General features: G+C 39.7%; 1 protein-coding gene across 1 annotated transcript in view; it reads left to right on the top strand.

The window, feature by feature from the left end:
* Window positions 1-1,217: 1,217 nt before the first annotated feature.
* The window catches only part of MTMR7 (myotubularin related protein 7), a gene marked incomplete at its 5' end in the record, with an annotated part of 36,811 nt that continues 14,413 nt past the window's right edge, over window positions 1,218-23,615 (top strand). The window contains 6 exon segments of the mRNA XM_086612489.1: window positions 1,218-1,244; window positions 7,320-7,442; window positions 8,489-8,651; window positions 12,447-12,604; window positions 14,175-14,303; window positions 20,235-20,369. Coding sequence (XP_086468615.1) covers window positions 1,218-1,244; window positions 7,320-7,442; window positions 8,489-8,651; window positions 12,447-12,604; window positions 14,175-14,303; window positions 20,235-20,369 — 735 coding nt within the window.

Here is a 23,615-nt window from a genome sequence, read left to right as displayed (position 1 = left end):
CTTGCTTTTATTCACATGTATAACATCGCGAGGTGAGTAGGGAAGGCAGCTGAAATCCCCGGGGGGTCTAGGAGCCCAAGGGAAGACAAAGTCCTGGACAGACAAGAAGCCTTTCTAGGGCTATGTGCATGTCACTAACCTAACCAGGGCCAGCCCCGTTCCTTGGCTTTAGGTCAACCTTTTCAGCAGCATAGACCATTGCAAAAGTGATCTTTCCTTACCCTTGAAGAATCACTGAAACTCCTTTGTACGCTCAAATGTCAAGGTACTTGATCAGTTTTTATCTGGAACTTACTTCAACATGTGTGTGGCCTGAGCTAGGACATTTCCTGGCTGGGAGGCTTTTTTGTCATAAGGAATTAGAGGAATTAGTAACGGTTCCTCCTAAAGGAGCAGGGAGCACTTGGTGAGATGTGAGAGCGGAGCTATTTTGTTCTTGGCTGCTGGATGGGTTTTTCCATTTGTGTTCTGCTTCCAGATGCACAGTGATAATTGTAATGGGCAGCTACAGTGTCTTCCACTTCAGATTTAGCTCACAGACTGGAAGCAAACACACAGACCCAAAACCTATGTAGTGAGAATAAAACTCTTTGAGGTGTTTTTTCCAGATTCAAGACTTGCTTTTATTTGAAAATCCTACAGTAGAGACTGTTTTGTGTCAGATAGCATCTCCCTGCTGTACACGTGTGCTGTGTCAGGAAGCAAAGCAATGTGGAGAGGCGTGAGACTGAGGTTTCGCTCCAAGGCATAGTTTTTTCCAGTCTGACCAATCTACTGCACAGCGTTGCTTCTCTTTCCTTTCCCTGTTCAAGTCAGCTCACAATCAAAACTGTTCCTGCGTCTGAAGGAGCTTTCCCACGTGCAGTTACAAGCAACATGAAAAAGTAGCAGTAACTTCTGCATTTTTAAGGATGCTGCCATGTGTTCGGAGGTACAGACGCATCTTAAAGAAGTGAGAATGAAGGTACCATATTCAAAAAGCATTTAAAAATAAGCTATGCAGAGTTTATTCAAGAAGTAATCTATACTAAAAATGAAAACAAATTAGGGTACACAGATATTTTCAGGAATAACGTTTTGGCACTCCAACTTTTCTGAACATTTTCAGGGTCATATCTTTGCCATTCTTTCTTAGGTGGGAGTCCCATTGAAATTGATGGGAGTTGTGTCTGAATAAAGCTTGGACCCATGCTTTTCCCTAATATGTCATCTTTTTCTTGAATGACCTCCTGGCAACCTTGTTTGTAAGTCATTAGTCATGTTTGTTCTCTGAGTAAAAAGTGCCTTCCATCTGTTCTTAATCTGCATTCCCTTTAACTTCTATTTTTGCCTCCTTTTTTGTCATCTGTGTTGCATTGAAAATAGTTTCTGGCCAACTTTATTTATCCCCATGTAAGGGGTTGTAATCATTGAAATAGATCTCTTGGCAGTCTTTTCTTTAAGCCTAGAAAACCACAGTCATCAGGCAAAAATAAATGATGAGGGCAACAGCTTCAAATAAATTACTGAAGTTTTTACTTAAATGCCACTCTCCAAACTGGCTTGGCTAATGCTTTCTTTTTTGCTCCTTGAGCTTTTCCAGCACACAGCTTTACCAGCTGGTTTTGGTCTTTTTTATTCTTTACCTGGTATTTTCTCATGTGATCTCTCCTGTCAGCTGTTCCTTTTAGGCAAAGCACATGTGCGTGGTATGTATGCTTTTCCTCATGTGTGTCAGTACATACATGATTCTCCAATAAAATCTGCAGAAGCTTTTGTGAAAAAATGGAGCACTTTTTGGAGAAAAAGTAGGAGAATGTCTCTTTCTGATATTAAATTTTATTTTGTTTTGCTATTAATGCTGAGTTCTCAGCATGCTTCTACTTTTTAGATGGAAAAACTCATCTCCTTCCAAAGCACTATTGCAATGTGTATTCCTCTCTTGTAGGAATGAACATATTCCCATTCCCTCTATATCATTTTAAAGACACTGTTTGACTTTCTTTTCCTGATTGAGAGGGTGGAGTAAGAGGAAAGAAGGCTCCTTCTCTGAATCTTTTGATCTGCAGAATGAAATCTAAGATTGAGGCTAGACCTATTATTTTTTTTTTCTCTCCATGGGTGAAATATATTGCTTTTTCAGAAAGTTTGAATAACTGGAAACTAGGCAAAAGAAACACAGATGGAGCAGAGATGAAAACCACGTAAATCCATGGAGGGGTTTATGCAGAGTTTTTAGAACAAGCTCCTGAGGTCTTAGATACTCTTACTGCTTCTGAAGGCACTTCATGCCACTTAGTCTGTAAATGAGAACTGTGGATTTGAATCCAAGTAGAGATTCAGACTTTCTCTTTGGAAATTATGTTAGATATGATAAAGCGATTCATGAGGCAAGTTATTAGTAAACCTGCTTTATTTTGCTCATACTACAATCACAGATTGACATATATCATGTGAGAACTAGGCAAGGTTAATCAATAAATCATGATGATTTTTATTGAACTAGATTATGAAGTTGTCATTAATTTTAACTGACTCTTACTGTACTCATTGAGGTCAGCAGGAATAAGGGCTAGCTGAAAATTCAGTCTGCTGCATCATCTCACCAACAGTACTTTTTCCTTGTTGAGCATGGTAGGACAGCTCATCCTCAGTTGTACTTATTCACATTGAAGTATCTAAAACCTGAGAAGCTCTTGTTAGAATGCAGAAAACTTCCAATATTTTGGGTGTTGCACTGTGTCACAAAAAAAATCTGTCAGCATGAAAAATCCTATATTCTGAAATAAACAGAATAAGAGTTCCATTAACCAGAGCAAGCAAACATAGGCAGTTTAACTAAATATATCTGTGTTTCTGTTCAAATATTAAACGTATAGAAAAAAAAACGTTGACACTAAAGTTACTGGGTATAAATGAGAATGTTGCTGTAATAGGCACATTAGAAACTTAGTGCAAGAAAAATAACCAATGCAACAGGTAATATCAGTGGCGAATTGCATGTGAAAGACAGGAAAAATATGCCTGTCAAAGAGCGGATCTTTTTGTCTCGAAGAAAACTTAGAGTCAAATTTCATTGAACAACTATGTCACAAAAGCAAAGAGTCCCTACGGATTGAAATTACAAGACTAAATAGGGAAAGTGGAACTGTAGCACTACAAGACTGTACTACCCACTGTCCTACCTAAGTGGCGGCCTTGCCTGTGACATCGTAAATACGATCAAATGGGGCATGAAGGCAGGAAATGCAATACGAGTGGGAGACATCATTTACAAACTGAGATTGGATAAATGGGCTGGGCGGGTGATTCAAAGTAAAATTTTAGGGTAAACGCTCGCTTATACCAAAGCTATTTTTTTATCTTGAAAAAAAGAAAGTAATTCTAAATAACTCTAGGATCTGGTCTTAGGCAATGACAGAAAGACCTGGTTCAAATACAGCTAGAACCTCTGTGTGACAGCATACTTAGATACAGTATTCTTGAAATAGCAAAAAAAAAAAAAAAAAAAAAGGAAAAAAAATCTCCCATGACAATGTTTAACTTCAAAGAGGAAAGTGCATAAAAATGTGAAAACTGTTTAAAAAGAAAGAGAGCTAAAATTTAAAATGTTTGTAAGAGTCATGAAGATTGTTTAAATATGAGAGCTCACTGCAAGCTGACTTCCAGAAGAAGGCTTTAAAAGACCAAAAAAATCTTTGCATAGCTGAACAGCCGGGTGAAGGAGTAAGAGGATGTCTCTTATTAAAAGGACTGCTTTTATTAGAAGTAAAAGAACTTTCCTGAAGTTGAAGTTGTGCCCAAATGAGGAAAATAAAGCATAAACAAGTTAAATATATAAACAAAATAAGGCAGGCCAATAGAGATTTTGAAGAACAACTTAAAAAAACCTAGTAGTAAAGCCATTTCCAAGCTGTGTTTAAGTAGGAAAAGTCCTGACAGAAAATCTACAGGGCTAGTAAACGATCAAAGTAGGGAAGGTATTTAGGGGCATACCCATTCTGGCATATTCCTCTGTCAAGAACATACCAGATTTGCCACCAATAAAAGCATTGTTAGAAGAGATTTCAGAAGAAACTGGCAACAATGACCAGTAAAAAATTACCAGAAACAGATGGTATCTGTGCAAGTTAAAAGAACTAGGGTACAAAACTCTCCAGCTAGGAACAGTGGTCTGAAAAAAACAAAGGAGGTGATAAATATGATCTGAGAAAATTAGCAGGAGATGCAATACTCCCTAGGCCCTCTTCTAAATCATTAGATTTATGGACAAGTATGATAAGAAGGGGAAGAATCGGTATAACTTTTATGGAGGACCCCAGAATCTCTAAAATTTCTTTGAAAAAGTAACTGAACATTTAGATGACGGAGATCCACTTGATAGAAGCTAGTTGGTCTTCCAAAACTCATTCGAGCATGTCCTTCATCAAAGGTTCTTGAAGAAACTGAAGTACCGTAGGACAAGAAATGCAGCCTCTCAGTAACAACTAGATAAAAAATAAGAAGAAAATAGTAAGAATATATTGTCCATTTTTGGAATGGAGGGAATTAATCACTAGAGATCCAACGAATCTGTAAGAGACTGTGATGTTCAACTTACAAATATTTTGAAAGATATAGGGAGGGGAGGATATGTCAGAAGTACTTCACTGATAGTACTTAAATTATTCCGAGTAGGAGAAATGAAAAATTGCTGTAGGTATTTGCAGCAATGTCTCATGATACTGACAGACAAAATTAATCATTGATAAATGTAAAATAATACACATGGGGGGACTTAACTTATGTATGCAGACATGACTTGGAGTTGCTATTTCTAAAAAAACCCCACAAAATCCCACTGTATTCAGCAGAGAACAAAAAAAAAAAAAAGCAAGCAATGTTTGAAAAAATTTAAAAATTGAATAGAGAACAAAACAGCAAACATCAGTGTTCCACTACACAAACCTGTCATAGACCCATATATTGCATTCTGTTTGCACTTTTGTCCTCTTGTCAAGAAATAAACCTCTTGTAGGATAAGCAGAAATGTGGAAGAGCTTGTCTGGAATTGCTTCCATAAAGGTCCCAACTGCATAAAGTGGGGCTTTTTAGCCTGGGAATGAGAGGATACAGAGAAGGATATGTAACTGCATGCGTGGCACAGAGAAAGTAAATAAGGAATGACATTCCCTGTTTATAAATTGTTCATGGAATACATGGTGCACCAGCCACCAGCCATTGGTGGCAGTTTCAAAGCAAGCAAGTAGATGTCTACTTTGCTTGTGTTGCATGGCCTAAACTACCTCAGTTTGTAGGGTGCTATCTGGGGATGATGACTGCTTTGTGCACAATCAGAAGCCTCTACAGCAGTTATCATTGGCTGGACTGCCGGGTAGGTACCTCATTTGTCCTGACAAACCTCATTTTTCTGTTATTTGTGGGTTCTTTTTAGAGTTAAGGATGGTCTACATCTTCATTTTGTATCATCCCTGCTTTTTTATATCTCCTCTTCAGCTCACTACTGATTGTTTACTGGGTTTGTGTTTTTTCCATTCCTCCTTACCCCAGTACATGACCCCTGAAGTAAATGGTCCTGGGAAAAGACTTATCCATGCTTTTAGCTCTTTTATTTTCATTTAAAGCAGATTATAACTGGCCTTGAGGGAGAAGATTTGGTTTTACTAATTGTTTGATTTTGAGCATTTTGCTACCAAACTGGCTTTTTTTGGTTTTAAGGATTTATTTATTCCTATTTTTAAAATAGTGCAATGTGTTTGGAATACACATTGTAAACATGTAATTCTTATGTGCTGGCATAATTTTGTCTGGTGTGATTTCAGTGGAATTATTTCTGCAAAATTTTGATAATATATCCCATCTCTCAGCATTTTAGAAAGCTTCTATCAATCTAATGAGGAATTTCTGCATTATTAAAAATCAAAGTGATTTTGCTGATGCTCTTCTTTTCTCTTTGTATTTGTTGAACCCAATTCTGGTTTGCAGGAATTCGTTGGAAAATTATATTTATTTCAATGCAAAAATGCTAAAATCTTCTTTAACTTTGTTATTCCCCCACCCCCCACCCAGCCCACCCCCACCTCTTCCATCTTTTCAGAGCAACATTTAAGTCAACTTCTGTACTTTAAACACAAGACTAGTTCCTTTAGATTTTAATGGGGGCATATCTCTTCAACAGTTATCAGCCCCAAGTCTTGGAAATAACTAGGTGTATAAAAGAAATTCTAGTCTTGAGCGAAAGTTGAAGAGAGGATGTAGAGATTAGCCAGTGTGTGGAAGATTTTTTGCAGCCGTGAGCGGGCAGGCTGCATACATCTGTGCTGCAGCTTGCACGAAAGGTAAGTGTTCTAGTAAGAATTCCAACATTATAACACCAGAAGAGGCATTTTGATACTTTACTACAAGCCATATGATATTGACCATCAGTAGTCCTTGGTTTGACTTTGAACTAGGTATGTTTTAGGAACATCGACTGATTTTAGTTTTAAAATTATTGTAGTGGGAAACCCACCAAACCCATGGTAACAAACTGTTAACTCTTTTAGGCAGTTTTTATCCCGTTTGCTACCAAATCAGACCAAATGCCTCTGACACAGGCCATATGCAAAATACTAATGAAGTGCAAGCCACAAGCTGGTTATCTGAGAGTTAATAACATGTTATGGCTTCACCTATTGTCAGGAGTGTAGCAAAGAGAGAACGTCCATTTTGTGTCCAATGAGGTAGAGCAGTGGGTGTGAAGTCCTTGATTCCCTTTGGGAAAGCTACTGAAGGCAAAAATCTCTGGTGTGACCACTGCCATCAGCCCTAACGGGAGAGTAGGAACAAACGTTGAAACATATTTTTAAACTATCAATAGAGACTTGCCCCGGCACCTGAGTGAGACCCACTGTAGAAAGACATTCTACCACTATCACCTCCTGCTTATTTTTCGAATCTAGCTTCATATGTATCACTAATAATTCTGGAATGGCTTGAAGGAACAACATGGAGCTAGAGTTTAGCTGAAGGTCAGGCCTTACTATCACAGGATTTTGGTAAGGTGAGATAACAGGAAACAGCTCAAGTGAGAAATGGTCTTTGGAATTCTTTGCTGACAGATTTTTGGATGCAGAGATACCACAAAAAAGGAAAAAATAAACATTAAAGTTGATCTGGAAATAGATCATGTAATATAATCATATTTTCTCATATAGTTATATTCTTCTAATAGTCATTTCATGTGGTACGGAAAAGAACTTGCTTTGCTTGTAATGGACAAAATGTGGATGTTGAGATCTTGCTATGTCAGGCTATGTCACATCCTAATTTTTTTTTTTCTCTGTCATTTCTTTGTATAGGTGGAAAATGTTCGGTTACTTGATCGCTTATCTTCAAGGAAAGCTGCACTGGGAACCTTGTATTTAACTGCTACACATGTCATATTTGTGGAGAATGGTTCTGAAACTCGTAAAGAAACCTGGGTATGAATCTTTTTTTTTTTTTCAGTTAGCTGTAAGTGTGTGGCACTTTATTGATGGTAATTTGAAAATAACTTGCAAAACAGTTTAGACATAGTAAAGTAGTTCATACAAATGCTTTTATAACTTCAGAGCATGTGAAATTCCAGCCTCATAATTTTTGAAAACTTTCAATTAATTCTGGATGTTGCCACACAGTAAGAGGAGTTGAAGGACCTTCTCCGTACGAGTACCAGATGTGATTGAAAAAGGAACAGCTGCTGTAAACTACAGCGTTGCTTCTATCTTCTAGGAAGATCTGAGGAGAAATGCTTTGAACATGAATTACTACCTTGACTCAGTCAGCTCTTCCCTCTCTCTCTAACCACTTGTGCTGGATCAGTGATTTTATTGGTGGTTGTTTTGAGGTTTTTTTGCATAATGTAGTATTTTGAGTTATCTATTTCGATGCATCAATAACTTATGTTGCATGTGTATATATAGACCTACAGATATAGCACCAGTGTCATACCATGTTAGAGTCTTTTATGTAGCTTAATTATGAATAGTTTGTCTAGTTTTGTACTAATTATTGACTCCATCTTCTTTTGGTCCTGCTATTCCCCTCCTGATTCTTGTTGCAATGTTTCATCTCATCTGACGCAGTATTTAAAATTATATCAGGACTACCATTCTGCCAACTAGGAATCCCAACATTTTAGCCTTATCTAACTGATGCTGGTTCATCTTTTCACTGTACAAATAGCTGAAAAGAGCTCCTTTTCTGATGACTGTTAGCAAACAAACAAAAAGCTTTGGATAACGTGACCAGCCTAATGTTTGAGCAGCTGAAACACTCCAGAAGCACTTCTTTGTCTGTAGGTGATGTATCAGGCGCTGCTTAAGCCTGAAGCTGGAGATAGGAACAAAACTACAAGAGGAGGAGTGTGGGGATTTTCTGAAACAGTAGTGGAAGCTACTGTGCTTGCCCTGGCATATCATTATAAATGATTATTTTTCTTCCTAAAGATTTTAATCACTTGGCATAACCGTTTTCAATTCCCTCTCAGGTTCTTCACAGCCAAATTTCCTCTATTGAGAAGCAGGCCACCACGGCCACTGGTTGCCCATTGCTGATCCGCTGCAAGAACTTCCAGGTCATCCAGCTGGTCATCCCCCAGGAACGGGATTGCCATGACATTTACATATCTCTGATACGTCTGGCACGACCAGGTATGGGAAGGAAACTGGCACAAAAGTCAATCCTAATCCTGAAGAGGGAGAATATAATGGAAGGAATGTAGCTGTGCATCTTTGTCTTTTCCAGGTTAAGAAAAAAGACTTCATTAGAGGTGTGTTATGAGAGAAAATGTCTGTGAGCAGACAAGCATACTAAAATAATCACTTACAGAGCAATGAAAAAAGCACATTATAACAAGTAGTTCATTCTGTAAAGTGAGACATGAATGTTTGTTTAAAATAATACTCTAGGGTATCACAGACCATGAAATATATTATAATGCTATTTTATATAAAATATGTAAGTGTGAATTTAGGAAAATACGGACAAGTCTCTAAATCCAGGGAACTTTCACATTCCTGCTGTGACAAAATATTTACCATGTATTTAGTGGTTATGTCAAGATGTGAATTTTCCCTTTCTGTGCTGTGCAAAAATTTCTTAAAATCACTGAAAGGTTTTGCAGCAAGTAGTTGATTTATTCCACTGGATTGCCTGTGCTTCAGCCTATTATTATCTGCATTTTGAGTGTGCCTTTTTTGAATTTCCGAGTTGATATCAAGATTCTTTTGAAACCTTTTGTCTTTTAAATGAAAATCCAAATGTTGCATCAAAGTCCAACATCTGATCCTCTGCATTATAGCTGCTATCCTAAGAACCACCTGACAAGACTTCTGAATTGTTTATTTTAAATGATAACTGTAGAAATACAACACAAACCTCTGTCCTTTATTACTTGAACAGTATGCAAAGAAAATGTTTACCACAGCAGGTACAAAACTGACAACATTGGCTTTGATTTTTATCTTGCTAGGACGACACCAATTTTATCTACTGTGTAGAGTGGGAAAAAATTACACAGCCAGCCAGCACAGCTACTGAACTTTATAAAGTACCTTCTATAATTAGGATAGTAGTAGTAGTAGTAATATGAAACTGCAGCAAATGTAACTGCAGCAAATGTAACTTGATATGCTAGGTGATGTCAGATGAAAGTAATCAGAGAAATTTAAAAACAGTGAGATAAATTCAGTCTGATGTAAATCTCGATTAATTCCACGGACCTCAGCTGCAAGTACGTGCTCGTGCATGCTGGAAGAAATGGGACTCTGTAACGCTCTTTCCCTGGAGCGAGGAGGAGGTGTGTGTACTGCTATACACCATAACAGGACACTTTGATACGGGCATACCAAGGGAAGAATAGCTGTGGACTCTGAGTGCATGTTCAGTGGCAGACTGCAATGGGCAAGACAGTTTGAATGAAGAAGTTGCAATAAGAGCACTGTAGAATTAGCTCTTTGCATAGTTCAGCTGTACAATAGTTTTCCTTCTCCAGCAAACTCTCCGATCTCCATGTGAGGCAGGATAAAATCTTGCTTACTTAGAAGGCTCCGATTGCAAGTTGAGCCAATTGTACCCTGATAGTGCTCTGCCATGTCATTTTGTCTGGGCACAAAGCTGTACTTTCTTTAGAAGGTACACTTTACTCCATGAGGAGAAAAATTGATTTATTCAGGGTCTATTTTCCATTCTCTGCCTGTTCTTTTCGTTCATTCCACTATAGAAGAACCTGAGTAAAGCCCATGTTGTGTACTGGCTTAATATTGTGGTGGAGAGTGTCCCTGCCCATGGCAGGGGATTCGGAACTAGATAATCTTTAAGGTCCCTTCCAACCCTAACCATTCTATGATTCTATGATTCTATTAATATATTCTATGCTATCTGATGTCCTAATTACACTAAAGGAGAAAATTTGTGTTTTGATTTTATTCTTGCTAGTTGTTAATAGCATTTTAAAAAGGTCAAGCTGTCAGCTGAATTTGGCCTTTTTGCTTAATTAAGCCGTCTTGTGAAACAAGCTGAGCTTGTGGCACATAACTGTGAAAGATTGGGGAAGTTCCACTAAGTACTCGCAAAAAGGTGATAACTGAGCTTTAAGGCACTGACTATTAATACTTGAACATTTTTGTTATCACCTATAGATACCATCATGTAATAATACTTGTAATGTTGAGGCAGACTTCAGTCATAAATAACCTGGATATACTGGATAGATTTTCATAGGCAGAATTTTTTTTAAGACATCCCATGTGCCTGTGAACAGCAGGTCCAATTGGAAGGAAAACAAGGTGCTTCTGACAACCAAGCACTGAAAACAAGAGCTCAGATTGCTACCAAAAGCACTTTATTAAAAAGAGCTCAGATTGGATTTATGGATTATGCTAAAACTTTATGTTAGCAGATGAGAAATAAGCCAAACTTTCTTCCTAATCTGTGCCTTGACAGATGTTTGAAATCAGAGAATACAGAAAGAGTTTAAACTGTCAGGCAATGTGCAAATCATTCTTTTCTTTCTCCTTCTCATGACTTTTGTTGACTTGCAGTACTTTCCTGACAGATTTAAGATGAAGTTTTCTTTCCTTACATTCACGTTTTTGTATGTCTGTGTATACAATCAATTTAAGGAATTTTTAAAAAGCAGAATGTAACTTAAATTAAATCTTTAGAAGACATAATCAAAATAAAAGTGAAGACTTTCTATGGAAAAAGGTGGGAGCCTTATCATAATTAATATTGCGGTTGTTTTTGTTGTTATTGTTGTTATTATTTTTATAGCTGTAAGTTCCTTACTGTAGTATTCTAAGACTCTGCTTATTAGGTATATATTACTAGAAAAGAAAGTGTAGTATTTAAATTTACTGATCATGTTAAAATTATATTGTGGAGCAAGTTCATCAGGGGAGAACTACGAGATCAGAGAGGACTCAGCTTGTGATTTACTTTATTTCAGATCTAAGTGAAAAACTTGTTGATCAGAAAGTTTTAAGGAACTTAGAGCAACAGGGTGAAGCACACCCTTGTGACATAACAATATCTTAAGTATCAATGAGATGTTAATTTGAAGTTATATGCTGAATAGTCATTTGTATCTATGACAGTTGGCGTTTAATGGCAATGGTATCTGGCTGCCATTGGTCACCAGGGTTAACATGCTCATTAGCATACATACAGATGCACTCCAAAAAAAAAAAATTAAAAACTCCAGCAGCAGTAAAGTTTCTTACATGGTTCTTGGCTGAGGGTGGCAGGTGGCATAGCTACCTAAATGATTTCATGGTCATGATAAAATGGTTGATGTAACATATGCTATTTTTATGCATTACAACATCTGTATCTTGAATGCCTTTGCTAATAATTCAAGGACAGAATTTTGCAGCCCACAAACCTAAGATTTCATAGATTCTATTGGAAACTTCCCTATTTAGGGACAAAGACTTCTGAGTTAGTCCATTTTTTGGAAGACTGTGTTGCATAGTCCGTTGTTCAGATCTTTTGGCTTTGCAACAAGACAGATGTTATGTTAATAAAGGGACTTTTGAGCTACCTCTGACCAGCAAATTCTTTTGCAGAACAAGTGCTTTTTCTGGCACTGACTTCGGTTTTCTTTGGATGAAAGCATGTTATCACTGACATTTTGTCTTTGTACTCGGGGAGGCCTTTGCAATTATGTTGAGAAGAGGTCTGGAAGAACAATGTATTTTAAGTAACATTACTAATAAGGCACATATATTGCAATGTATACAAATAACAAAAGAGCACAGTGCTTTCAAAGTATACTTGAAAATAGCTATAAACCAGGACATGTGCTTTTGTATAGCAAAGTATACTATTGTAAAAGAAATGACATAAAGGACACCACCAAGTTCTGGTTTTGAGGTGTGATTCCAGGATGAGAAGTCTGAAGTGGTTTACTGTTTTTGTTTGTCTGCTTTTTCTTTTTTTTTCAGTGAAATATGAAGAGCTGTATTGTTTTTCATTCAATCCAAAATTAGATAAAGAAGAAAGAGAACAAGGCTGGAAGCTGGTGGACCTCAATGAAGAATATAATCGGATGGGTATTCCAAACAACTATTGGCAGATTAGCGATGTAAACAGAGACTACGGAGTGAGTTGTTGTGATTTTTCTGTTATAGAGGCTGCCTGTAAAGTCAAGCAGCAGTCTGACTGTGGACTGCTGTAGTGCTTAGATGCAAGATCCCTTCATGCTCAGTGCTGTACACACATGTAGTAAGGTTCAGTTCTTCCACTTTTCACATAAAAGGTACAAAAAAGTGGGAGAAAGGATGTGTCTTCATTTAACGCACATGGAAATGAAGCACAGAAAACATATTCACAGTGTTTTAAATGTTAGTGCCTGATGAGAAGTTTAAATCATACTTAATGTTATACGTTTGAATGAGCATTTCTTGATATGTAGAGTTATATAAAATTACTACACAGTCATTTTAAGAAGAAAATTAGTTGAAATAGTGAATTTGGCAATATTTTTCCCTCACTGGCGAGCCTCACAATCGTTTTGAAGCCTCTGTGATTGACTGTTAGTGTTTTTCACAGTCATCTGACAGACTGTATATATTCCTAGCTGCCTGCTGTCCAGCCCACTTCAGTCTTGTATGACTGACATCCCTAAAATGTTAACTAATTGTTAGAAATAATAACAAAAGTATTTTTGAATCAAGTTTGTCCATGCACTCCATTGGCTCTGTTGCTGGACCATATCCATGTTAAGGAAGGCCTGTCAAGTTCTCAGAGAAGACTGAATGTGCTGTCTGGTTTGTTTTCTTTTTGTTAAAACAAGTGGAAAAAATGTTTGACCTCTTTTAAGATAAAGTGTAGGAAAAATGGCATCATGAATAAAACCCAGTTCACCACAGCAACGTCTGTAACCACAAGCTCTTCCTTTTCTTTCTCGTTCATTACATATCTCTCTCAGAACCTAATTTCTTCCTGGGCATCCTAATTCCTTTAGTCATCAGAAAGTCCCAGGGAGCTACCAGATAATATCCTTTTGACGCCAGCCAAAATGCCACAGGGAGTATCAGGAGAAGGAAGTTAGACCAGAACCCCATTTGTGGTCCCTCTTGTCTCCAGAGGAAGTTCTGGGCTTTCTTATAAACTCATTGAGTTCCTTTCAGAAGTGGTAGGCATTGTCAGGGCTGCTTGCCTTTTGGTATCCTCATTTCATACGGATTAACTTCTTTTCTTCAAGTCCTTATTTTTGTCATTATTTCGTTTTATTATCAGATCTGCTGGAAAATTTGGCTCTGTAGTCCCCTCCCACTATAACAGAGGGGTGTTTGAGACCTTCACCCACTCCCATCCTTACTTTCAAATTCTGCCACCGAAGAAACCACGGTTATAAATACAACCTTGCTGTACATAATCATGAATCTTTTCTGTATGAATATATGTTATACCTGTCTGTTCTCAATGAGGCATTAATTAACATTTGGAAAAACAGCCCTTCAATCCTTCTGCTTCGGTTTTGCTGTTTGTAAGTTAGAATTAATACTTTCCAGCTTCAAAAGACTATTTTGAGAAATGTCAGTTATGTGTATACAATAATGATGGGATATTCCCTGAGATTAGAGTTACTTGGTATTTTATTTTTGCTGTGGAGATGGCTAATATTACTTGTATTTTGTAGACCAAATAAGCAGAGTTTCCTTTCACAGGTCTGTGACTCCTATCCTACGGAAGTGTATGTACCGAAATCTGCGACTGCACACATCATAGTGGGGAGCTCTAAATTTCGGAGCCGAAGGCGTTTCCCAGCTCTTTCCTACTACTGCAAGGGTAACAATGTAAGTGTGAATTTGTAGCTTTAAAGTGTTTGCTTATTTTAGTCTTGCTTTCATAATTCTTCTAGTAAGTTTTCACAAGAAGAAAGCAGGGATTGTTTTATTTAAAAAAAAAAAAGATGATTCGTGTAGTCTGGTTAGTGTGGTTTGTGCATATGGACACACACTGGAATTATGGTTAGTTCATAAATAGGCATTTAATGCAGTCATTTAAAGCCGGCTTCCTTATCCAGCTAACATAAAAAAAATGTGATCTCTGTATCATGAGGAAGTGGAGTAGTACAAGAGGTCCTGAAACATGGGTGGGAGAAGAGTGAAATCCAGTAGCAGACAGTTTGGCAGGTGATTGGGAGGAGAACAGAGCAATTTAGGATCTGGTAGCCACTGCCTGAGAGCAAATCAAGGAAGAGGAACACTATGCTTGCAACATCTACAGAATCAGGAGTAGCCTCTGAAGAAAAGATCTTTGAAGAGACCCAAAAGGGATGGATGAAAGAGCTACCAAATTTTGACTGAGCAGCATGTCGTACCTTGATTGAAGAGGCTCTCCTCGTCTGTGGGAGCGAGGGATGCCATCTTCACCTCTCCGTGACAGATATTCTCAGGGCTGAGTGAAGAGCTGCCTCACTTGTCCATAACCATTTCATAAAAAACCTGTACCTAGACTATCTGCGTTTCTGTTTCTGTCAGCTGAGGTAAAGGTGGCCCTTGGACTGAAGGATCCCATGGACTGGGTGTTTTACCTAGGGACTGGCTTAGCTCACCTGTCATTATCAGTCAGGAGCATGGTGTCCCCTTTGTACTCACAAGGGATCTATGCGTCTCGTATCTCCTCCTGTTTCAGTCCCAGACTGGCAATTGCATCGAGAGGTCTTTCCTAGTGCTGGGGGATGGCCAGAACTTCCCAAGAGACAGAGCTAGTGTGAGATTACAAGGCATCTGTAGTTTGCCACGCAGGATGGGAGACATTTCTGTAGGATGTCACGAGGAGGAATCATAAGCTACGGTCTCCATGGAAATCTTATCTTTACAGTGGCCCTTATCATAGGTTTAAGCTTCAGAAGGAAGGAATGAGACATTATTTTGACTCCTTCTTTACCCCTTATTTCATCAGAACTCTGCTTCCATAAAGTTCTGTGAATTTGACAACAAAATGGAGGAGGATAGGAAGATTTAAATAGTAAATACAGTCTCTGCATTAATTACATATTATATTTAGTATTTCATTAGGGCCAACGTTTTCACAGTTAATCACTTTGCATAATCAACTAAGTTCAAATATAGATATCTAAGATTCAAAACACTTGGACATTTCCAAATCTCAGCGAAACAAAAGGTCTCTGGGATCAGCTAGATTCCAATATATATAGTGATCCAGTTTGGATGAGTTTCATAGTTTCAGACTGAATGTTTTCTCTGTTGAGGTTGAAGTTTAGGTTAAGGTTCAGACCACCAGGATTTGAAGTATTGTGTTTACTCCTGGATCCTTCATGGTTCAAACAGCTAGGAAAAGGATTGGGAATGTATCAGGAAGCACCTCCTTGTGAGTTTGGAGGTTGGCCTGAGTTATCACAGAATCACAGAATCACAGAATGTTAGGGATTGGAAGGGACCTCAAAGAATCATCTAGTCCAGTCCCCCTGCCCGAGCAGGACCACCTAGATCAGATCACACAAGAACGTGTCCTGGTGGGTTTTGAACATCTCCAGAGAAGGAGACTCCACAACCTCTCTGGGCAGCCTGTTCCAGTGTTCTGTTACCCTTACTGGGAAGAAGTTCTTCCTCATGTTTAAGCAGAACCTCCTGTGTTCCAGCTTATATCCATTTCCCCTTGTCCTATCATTGGATGCCACTGAGAAGAGCCTGGCTCCATCCTCATGACAGTCACCCTTTACATATTTATAAACATTAATGAGGTCCCCCCTCAGTCTCCTCTTCTCCAAGCTAAAGAGACCCAGCTCCCTCAGCCTTTCCTCATAAGGGAGATGCTCCACTCCCTTAATCATCTTTGTGGCCCTGCGCTGGACTCTCTCAAGCAGTTCCTTGTCCTTGAACTGAGGGGCCCAGAACTGGACACAATATTCCAGATGCGGCCTCACCAGGGCAGAGTAGAGGGGGAGGAGAACCTCTCTTGACCTACTAACCACATCCCTTCTAATACACCCCAGGATACCATTGGCCTTCTTGGCCACAAGGGCACATTGCTGGCTCATGGTCATCCTGCTGTCCACCAGGACCCCCAGGTCCCTTTCCTCTGTGCTGTTCCCCGACAGTTCAGTCCCCAACTTGTACTGGTCCATGGGGTTGTTCTTACCCAAATGCAAGACTCTACACTTGTCGTTGTTGTATTTCATTAAATTTCTCCCCGCCCAACTCTCCAGCCTGTCCAGGTCTCTCTGAATGGCAGCACAGCCTTCAGGTGTGTCAGCCACTCCTCCCAGTTTAGTGTCATCAGCAAACTTGCTGACTATGCACTCTATTCCCTCATCCAAATCATCAATGAATATGTTGAACAATACAGGTTCCAGTACCGACCCTTGAGGGACTCCACTGGATACAGGCCTCCAACTGCACTCTGTCCCATTGGCCACTACTCTCTGGCTTCTATCCTTCAGCCAGTTCACAATCCACCTCACTATCCGATCATCCAGACCACACTTGCTCAGTTTAGCTGTGAGGATGCTGTGGGAGACTGTGTCAAATGCTTTACTGAAGTCAAGATAGACCACATCCACTGCTCTACCATCATCCACCCACTGGGTGATGTCCTCATTGTCGTGGTTTTAGGCTGATCCAGCAACTAAAACTCACACAGTCTCTCCTTCTCCAGTAAAGTAGAGAGGAGAGAAAAAAAAACCAAAGGGACTGAGGGTTGAGACAAGAACAGAGGGAGCACCCACCAACCATGGTCCTGGGCAAAACAGGCAGAGCTTTTCTCAAAGCAAAACAGTTTATTAATGATTACTTAGAAGGACAAAGGGAAACAAAAACCAATTACTTGAGAGGACAGAAAGAAACAAAACCACATCTTAAAATCGACACCTTCCCCCCCCCTCCCCTTTCCTTTTCCTCCCGGCTCTACCTCCTCCCCCCAGCAGCACAGGGGGCAGGGACTGGGGGAGTGCAGGTCAGTTCATTCCGTGCTGTTACTGCTGCTTCTTTCTTAAAGGAGAAGGAGTCCTTACACCCTTTTCCCCTGCTCCAATGGATCCCCTACCCACGAGGAAAAATCCACAAACTTCTCCAGCGTGAGTCCAGCCCACTGGAAACAATCCTTCCCCACAGATTGCTCCGGTGTGGGCTTTACCACAGTCTCGGGTACTTAGGGAGCTGTAGCCACTCGCTCCGGCGTGGGTCGTCATGCAGACTCCAGATGCCTCTCTGCCATGTCGTGCACCTCAACACGACCATCCTCAGACTCAGGCATCTTCTCCCCACGGGCTGCGAGTGGGTCTCTGCTCCACCGAGGCCGTCCTGGTTGCAGGGGGGCCGCCTGCTATCTCACCATCAGCCGCAGGGGAAACTCGGCTCCGGCACACCTCCTCCCGCTCCATCCTCACTGACCTGGTGTCGATGCAGCTGTTTCTCTCAGATCTCAGTCCTCTCCAGGTGAACTCAGCCCAGTGGGCACCCCGGGAGTGGGGTGCCCCCGAGTTCCCCAGCTGGCTCCGCCGCCGCCATTCTCCGTGGGCGGCGCCGGCCCGACGCAGGCAGCTGCCCGGCCGGGAGCCAGGGAGCGAGGGCAGTGCCCTCCTCCCTTCCCTGCTTGATCCTGGGTGAAGCACCTTTTCCGGTCCCTTTGTCCTGACTTAAATAGGGCAATTTGCAGAGGCGCCCTATTGGCTCAATCCCGAGGGAGATGGCAGTCTGATCTGGTGGCCAGAACTAAGCCTAACCCGGTTCCAAAACCGGGGAGGTCGCAGGGAGCAAAACCCCTCTCCTGCCACCAGAACCACCCCCCCTCCACATCAAACCATGACACTCATAAAAGGCTATCAGGTTTGTCAAGCACGACTTCCCCTTAGTGAAGCCATGTTGACTGCCCCTAATGACCCTCTTGTCCTTGATATGCCTAGAGGCAGCACCAAGGATAAGTTGTTCCATTATCTTTCCAGCTAATAGAATAATGGGCAGGAGTGGGGTAAGGTTTGTGATGGTAGACATCGAACAGCTATGGTAACAGCAGAATGGGAAGAGGTCTGCTGCATGAAGGGGAGACAAGTGCCACTCAGTCTTTCATACCCAGAATTTTGCCATAGCTCTTCAGTACTGACAAATTCGATGATGATGTGACACCTTACTCTGCATCTTAGAGGATTTGTGTATATATGATAAGATCAAACTCTGGAACTATCTGTTGAGCCTGTGCAATAGAAAACGTGACCTCATCTCTTGCCCTACTCTTACACATAACCCAAGAAATTTTATAGACATATGAGCTCATCCTAAGTAATTGGCCTGGGTCAGCAGGAAGCGATCTCTTCATGGATATCGTGGGTAATGATTCCCACTTATAATATCTAATGATCCCTAGGTCATCTTATCTTCCTGGTTTTGCAGTGGTGGTAGTGCAGCTGTTTCTTAAACTGGGGCTAAATATGATCTTAACCCCAAGCCCAACTTGACAGACAAGCCATGCTCTTGTACTGGTGCCAGCACATACCTTAGCCCTCTGGGCCCCCAGGATGATATAATGTCATGGGCTCCAGTCCACGCTTTCCTGAATCCTAACCTTCATCCACTACCCTAATTTTAACCTTAATCTTGAGGTCTATATCTGCCTTGTGTATGGTACACTATGGATGAGAGAGAAATGTCTTCCTTTTATTAAAATGACAGATAGTAGACATACTCATATATACCTTTTACTTTATGGAAAGGAGGCATAAGCGTATATTAAATCACTGGAATGTGCACTGATCAGCAGGCAAGACCCTAGATAACTAATAATCTGTTTGCAAAAACTATTAATAAAGTATGAACAAGCTTTCATGCAATTCAGGATTTCTCTATTAAAGATCCATGTTTTACTGAATACCTGCTGATAGTTCAAAGGCTGAAAATGAGTATGTACCTTCTCACAGTAATAAATAATCTGTAGGGCAGTCTGCATGGGTCATGACCTTCAGCAGGCAGATTCTTTTCATGCTTATATTCAGTGCTTAGAAAGTGTATGTATTAGCCCCTTGCCCTCTGTAAATCTAGCTGCCCTCTGCCTAGCAAAAATAAAAACGTCCCTGCTCGCCCATTTCACGTTCTGATCCTTTTTTCCCAGTTTCATTGGGAGGTCTGATCCTCATGGGTCTGTGCAGAAACTCTCTTGTCTTCTTCAGTATCACTGATTAATAAGTGCACTCCAGGAGCCAGGCTGCCTGCCCCACTTCCCATGCAGCAAGGTCTCTCCAGCGGCAGTGCTAAAAATGTACCACCATGTGATCTACCTGCACGTTATGCATTTTTATTTCCTGGGCTCATGGTGTCTAAGGCTGTTTAGTAAAGCATGTATTGGTGCAAGTGAGGTGTCATCAGTATCATAATTGGTAAGCGTGAGTGACAGTGCACAAAGATCCATTCTCTATGTTATGTCAGTGCTCTTGTGGTTGTGATGTTGTACTCATCACATTCTCTAGAGACCACTTTTCAAGAGTTATTCCATAGTAGAGAAATACTATATTTAAAATAGCTATAAAACTTGGATTCAAGACAATACTTGGGCCAACGGGGTTGTATTGTTTTAATATTTCCTTGCCTTTTTAAAAACAATGTATTTATTAACGTGTAATTCATTTTACGATTCTGCCCTTCCCATGTAACTGTACACCTATGTACAACTACGCAAACATCTAATGAGCTGTTTCTGTAAATGCTTCTGGATCCTAAATAATTCTGCTTAATAACTATGTTGGTTTTTTTTATTTGTCTGTTTTTCTGCAGGCTTCCATATGTAGAAGCAGTCAGCCTTTATCTGGCTTTAGTGCTCGATGCCTCGAGGATGAACAGATGCTCCAGGCCATTAGAAAAGCAAATCCTGGAAGTGATTTCCTGTATGTTGTTGACACCCGACCCAAAGTAAGTACGTTAAATTTCTTGCACATAGCAAGACAGAATCTGAGCTGAGTACATTAAAGAAGATGCACAGCCCAAGTGACTAACCATACTTCTGATCTTAGTTGCGCTTGTGTAACTCCACAGGTGAATCAGGATTTATCAGGGGATTCTTAACTAGGAACCTTGTCCACATTTTTATCTCTTAGAAAATTTTTTTCTTTACACTACAATTTTCTCTGATTTGTTCTTAACAAAATGTTAAGATACAGAAAAACAAGTAACTTGGAGTAGTAACTGTTTCCACACACAGAGGAGCTATCAGTAATTATATTACTGATGATGTTAGTGAAAAATTATTCCCGTTACAAAACTGTATTTACGGTTGCTTGTAATGTTGCAAACCTCTGCCTGCCTGTACTAAAATTTTCACTCTTGCAAGTGGGAAAATTTCAACAACCTGTGCATGAAGCTAAGGAAAGTACATTTACTGAGGCTATAAGAATTGAGGAGACCTTCTTTGAATATGTCCCACACTTTTGCATTTTTGAGAGAGAATCTGAAATATGGTAAATAGTGATCTCAGATGCCATATCTTTATCATTGACTAAAACTTTTGGACAAGATAAAAGCTTTAGAAAAAGCTGTGCAGAAACACAGAAACTCAGTAAAGATGTAGAAGAGGTTGAAAGTTAAAACTTGTGTCCAAATTTGGCACGCTAGCAAACAAGATTTCTAAAGGTCCTGTGATCCCAGGTGCTAAATGCAGCCTTGTTACAGCAGTTGATTTTGCAGCTCTTAATGCATGTATAAATCTAGAGCATGTAGGCAGTGATAGATATCAGTGCAAGCTACTCCTAGTATTCCTCAGGGAATCTTTATCAAATGTAAAGGTAAGTTATCGAGCCTGGTGCAAGGTTTCCCATTGTCCAGGAAGCCAAAAATCTACCTACCTCTCCTCTCCTCAGAACTAGTTCCTTGCCAAGATGATGAATATCAGTGGGTCAGTGAATTCAGCGTTCCCAAGTACTCTTCATATGCTGTCTCTCATTATGCTTTGATAATCTTCAAAACAAAAGCTTTGGCTGAGGAAGAAGGTTTTGTTTCCACTTCATTTAAATATGCTAACATGACCATATGCAGAGCTTTACTTAGGCTACTGTCTTTCCTCATTTTCTCCTTCCTCTACGTGTTTACAGAAGAAGCTAATATAAACTTACTACTCATGAGTAAAACAAATTAGTTCTAGAACTCTTTATAACAAAACAGAACTCGGTTATCCTCCACTTTAAACAAAATGCCAGGAAATCTGGCAAGTGAGGTCTATTCCCTTTAGAGGTTGTCTCCTCATATTCACTGAGATTAAGTGAGGACAGGCACAATTCAGAGAGCTTTGCAACAACTACTGTGAGAGCAACAGATGGAATTTTGGTAGGTGATGTGGAAAACTTGTTAGTAAATATTGTGGCAGCTGCAAAGTTTGGCAACTGAAAATATTTAAAATAAATGAGTGTCAGCCTTGCAAATTTAACCTTATATTTATTTGCTTTTTAAGAGGGCTATTTCAGATTGTCTTAACACAGGATTTTTGTGATAAAATTGCTCTGTGGCAGAGGCAGTTAATAACGTTTGCACTGAGAATTAGGTCAGTTAGGGGTGAGATGGTTTTCATTTAGGGTATCAGGGGTTTGTAGTGGCTTAGACTCATGTATACAGATCTTTCTTCCTGAAGGTATAAGCTATCACAGAGAGAGACGGCTTCTTTTTATTTATATTAGAGCACTGATGTCTACTTCAAAAGAGAAAGATTAGGATTCAGCAGATAATTCATATCTTTCTAGTAAGTCACACTGAGGACTCTGTCCTTAAAGGACATGCTGTTCACAGGCTGTATCTTTTTTTTTTTATTGTTCATTGAGAGTCAAAGCATCAGCAGACTGCTGGCTTATAGACAGTAATTTTTTTTGCCTGCACTTTTTCCAGAATTGCATACTACAAGTTAAAAGAAGTTTTACACAAGACTTGAGTAAGTGAAAAATGCTTTCTTCTTGCCTAGGTTCTTATCTCAGAGTATGGTTCCTTCTGCTGTATCATGAAATTCATGCAATATTTCGATTCCTAACGGTGGTCCACAGATGTAATTATGTGTTCCTTTTGCCAAATGCTGCTCATGGGAAGGGATGCACTAGAAAGTGTGAAGATGGGAAAAAAATCCCCTATCTTCACATATTAAATTAGACAGAATAAAAGAATTGAAAAGTGATCTCACCTATCTGTTTTCTTATGCATCTAAAATGAAATTATAATGACATATAAAGCTTTTAGTCTTTAGCTGTTTCCTTTGAAAGTTAAGAGATCAAATTTGGCTCATGGAAACCTATTTTGACATGACATAAAAACACTGGACTTGTTCACCTTAGTTGGAGGTAAGTTGGCAACAGACAGTCAATCCTACTTAATTGCATGCATCTGGCTCCAAATTAAAATCGAATATTGTGAGTATGCGTGTTTGGGGTTGAAGAGATTAAGAAGGGACATATTCTTGGGTATCACATAATACCACTAGTTAAATACTGAAGTACAATATTGTGAGTTTCAGAAGTGACCACAGAAGCAGCAAATCAATAGTACTGCCTGCAATACTGGGAAATAAACTGGAAAAGGAATTATTTGCGTAGCCTCTTGTGCTCTAGACAATGTCTAAGACATACTTCGTTTTCATTTTTCATGAACATTGGCTCCCACTGCAATGAAGATTAGTCACTCTTTGTCCAACTGATGCCTTATAAGGTCTCTCCAAAAGCTTTGTTAGTGCCCTCCAGTCTGGATGTGCAATACTCATTTTTATTTAATTCTTAAACCTTTCCTGAGCAGAAGCTGTTAGTTGTGCTTGGAGACATGGAGGTTCTGCCACGTGGGCCGCTTTGTTACTCCGGGAGCCTTCATATTTCTTGGGAAGTTCAAAGGATCTGCTGCCTTACAGCATGCATTTCACAGAAAAACAGGGACTTTATGCAAAAAGACAATTTCTTTCTACTGTACAGTGAGATTGCTATAGAAAATAAAAAACAAATAGGGAAATAAAGTACAAGTATTTAATTAATTTCTATCAGCTCTAGTTTTCATCCCAGAGACCAAAATGTGGCATAAGAGGCTTGGCAGATAGTTTTCTTTTCCCCCAAGAATCTCAAAAGGAGGGAAAAGAAGCATTAAAGAAACCCTTAATTTTATGCTTGGGAAAACTGAGCCAAAGAAGTGTTTAGTGACTTC

This window comes from Tauraco erythrolophus, chromosome 5 (genome assembly GCF_009769465.1).
Source record: "Tauraco erythrolophus isolate bTauEry1 chromosome 5, bTauEry1.pri, whole genome shotgun sequence".
NCBI classification, from domain to species: domain Eukaryota; kingdom Metazoa; phylum Chordata; class Aves; order Musophagiformes; family Musophagidae; genus Tauraco; species Tauraco erythrolophus.
The sequence above is the reverse complement of the archived record's forward strand: the minus strand, read 5'-3'. Positions and strand labels throughout refer to the sequence as shown.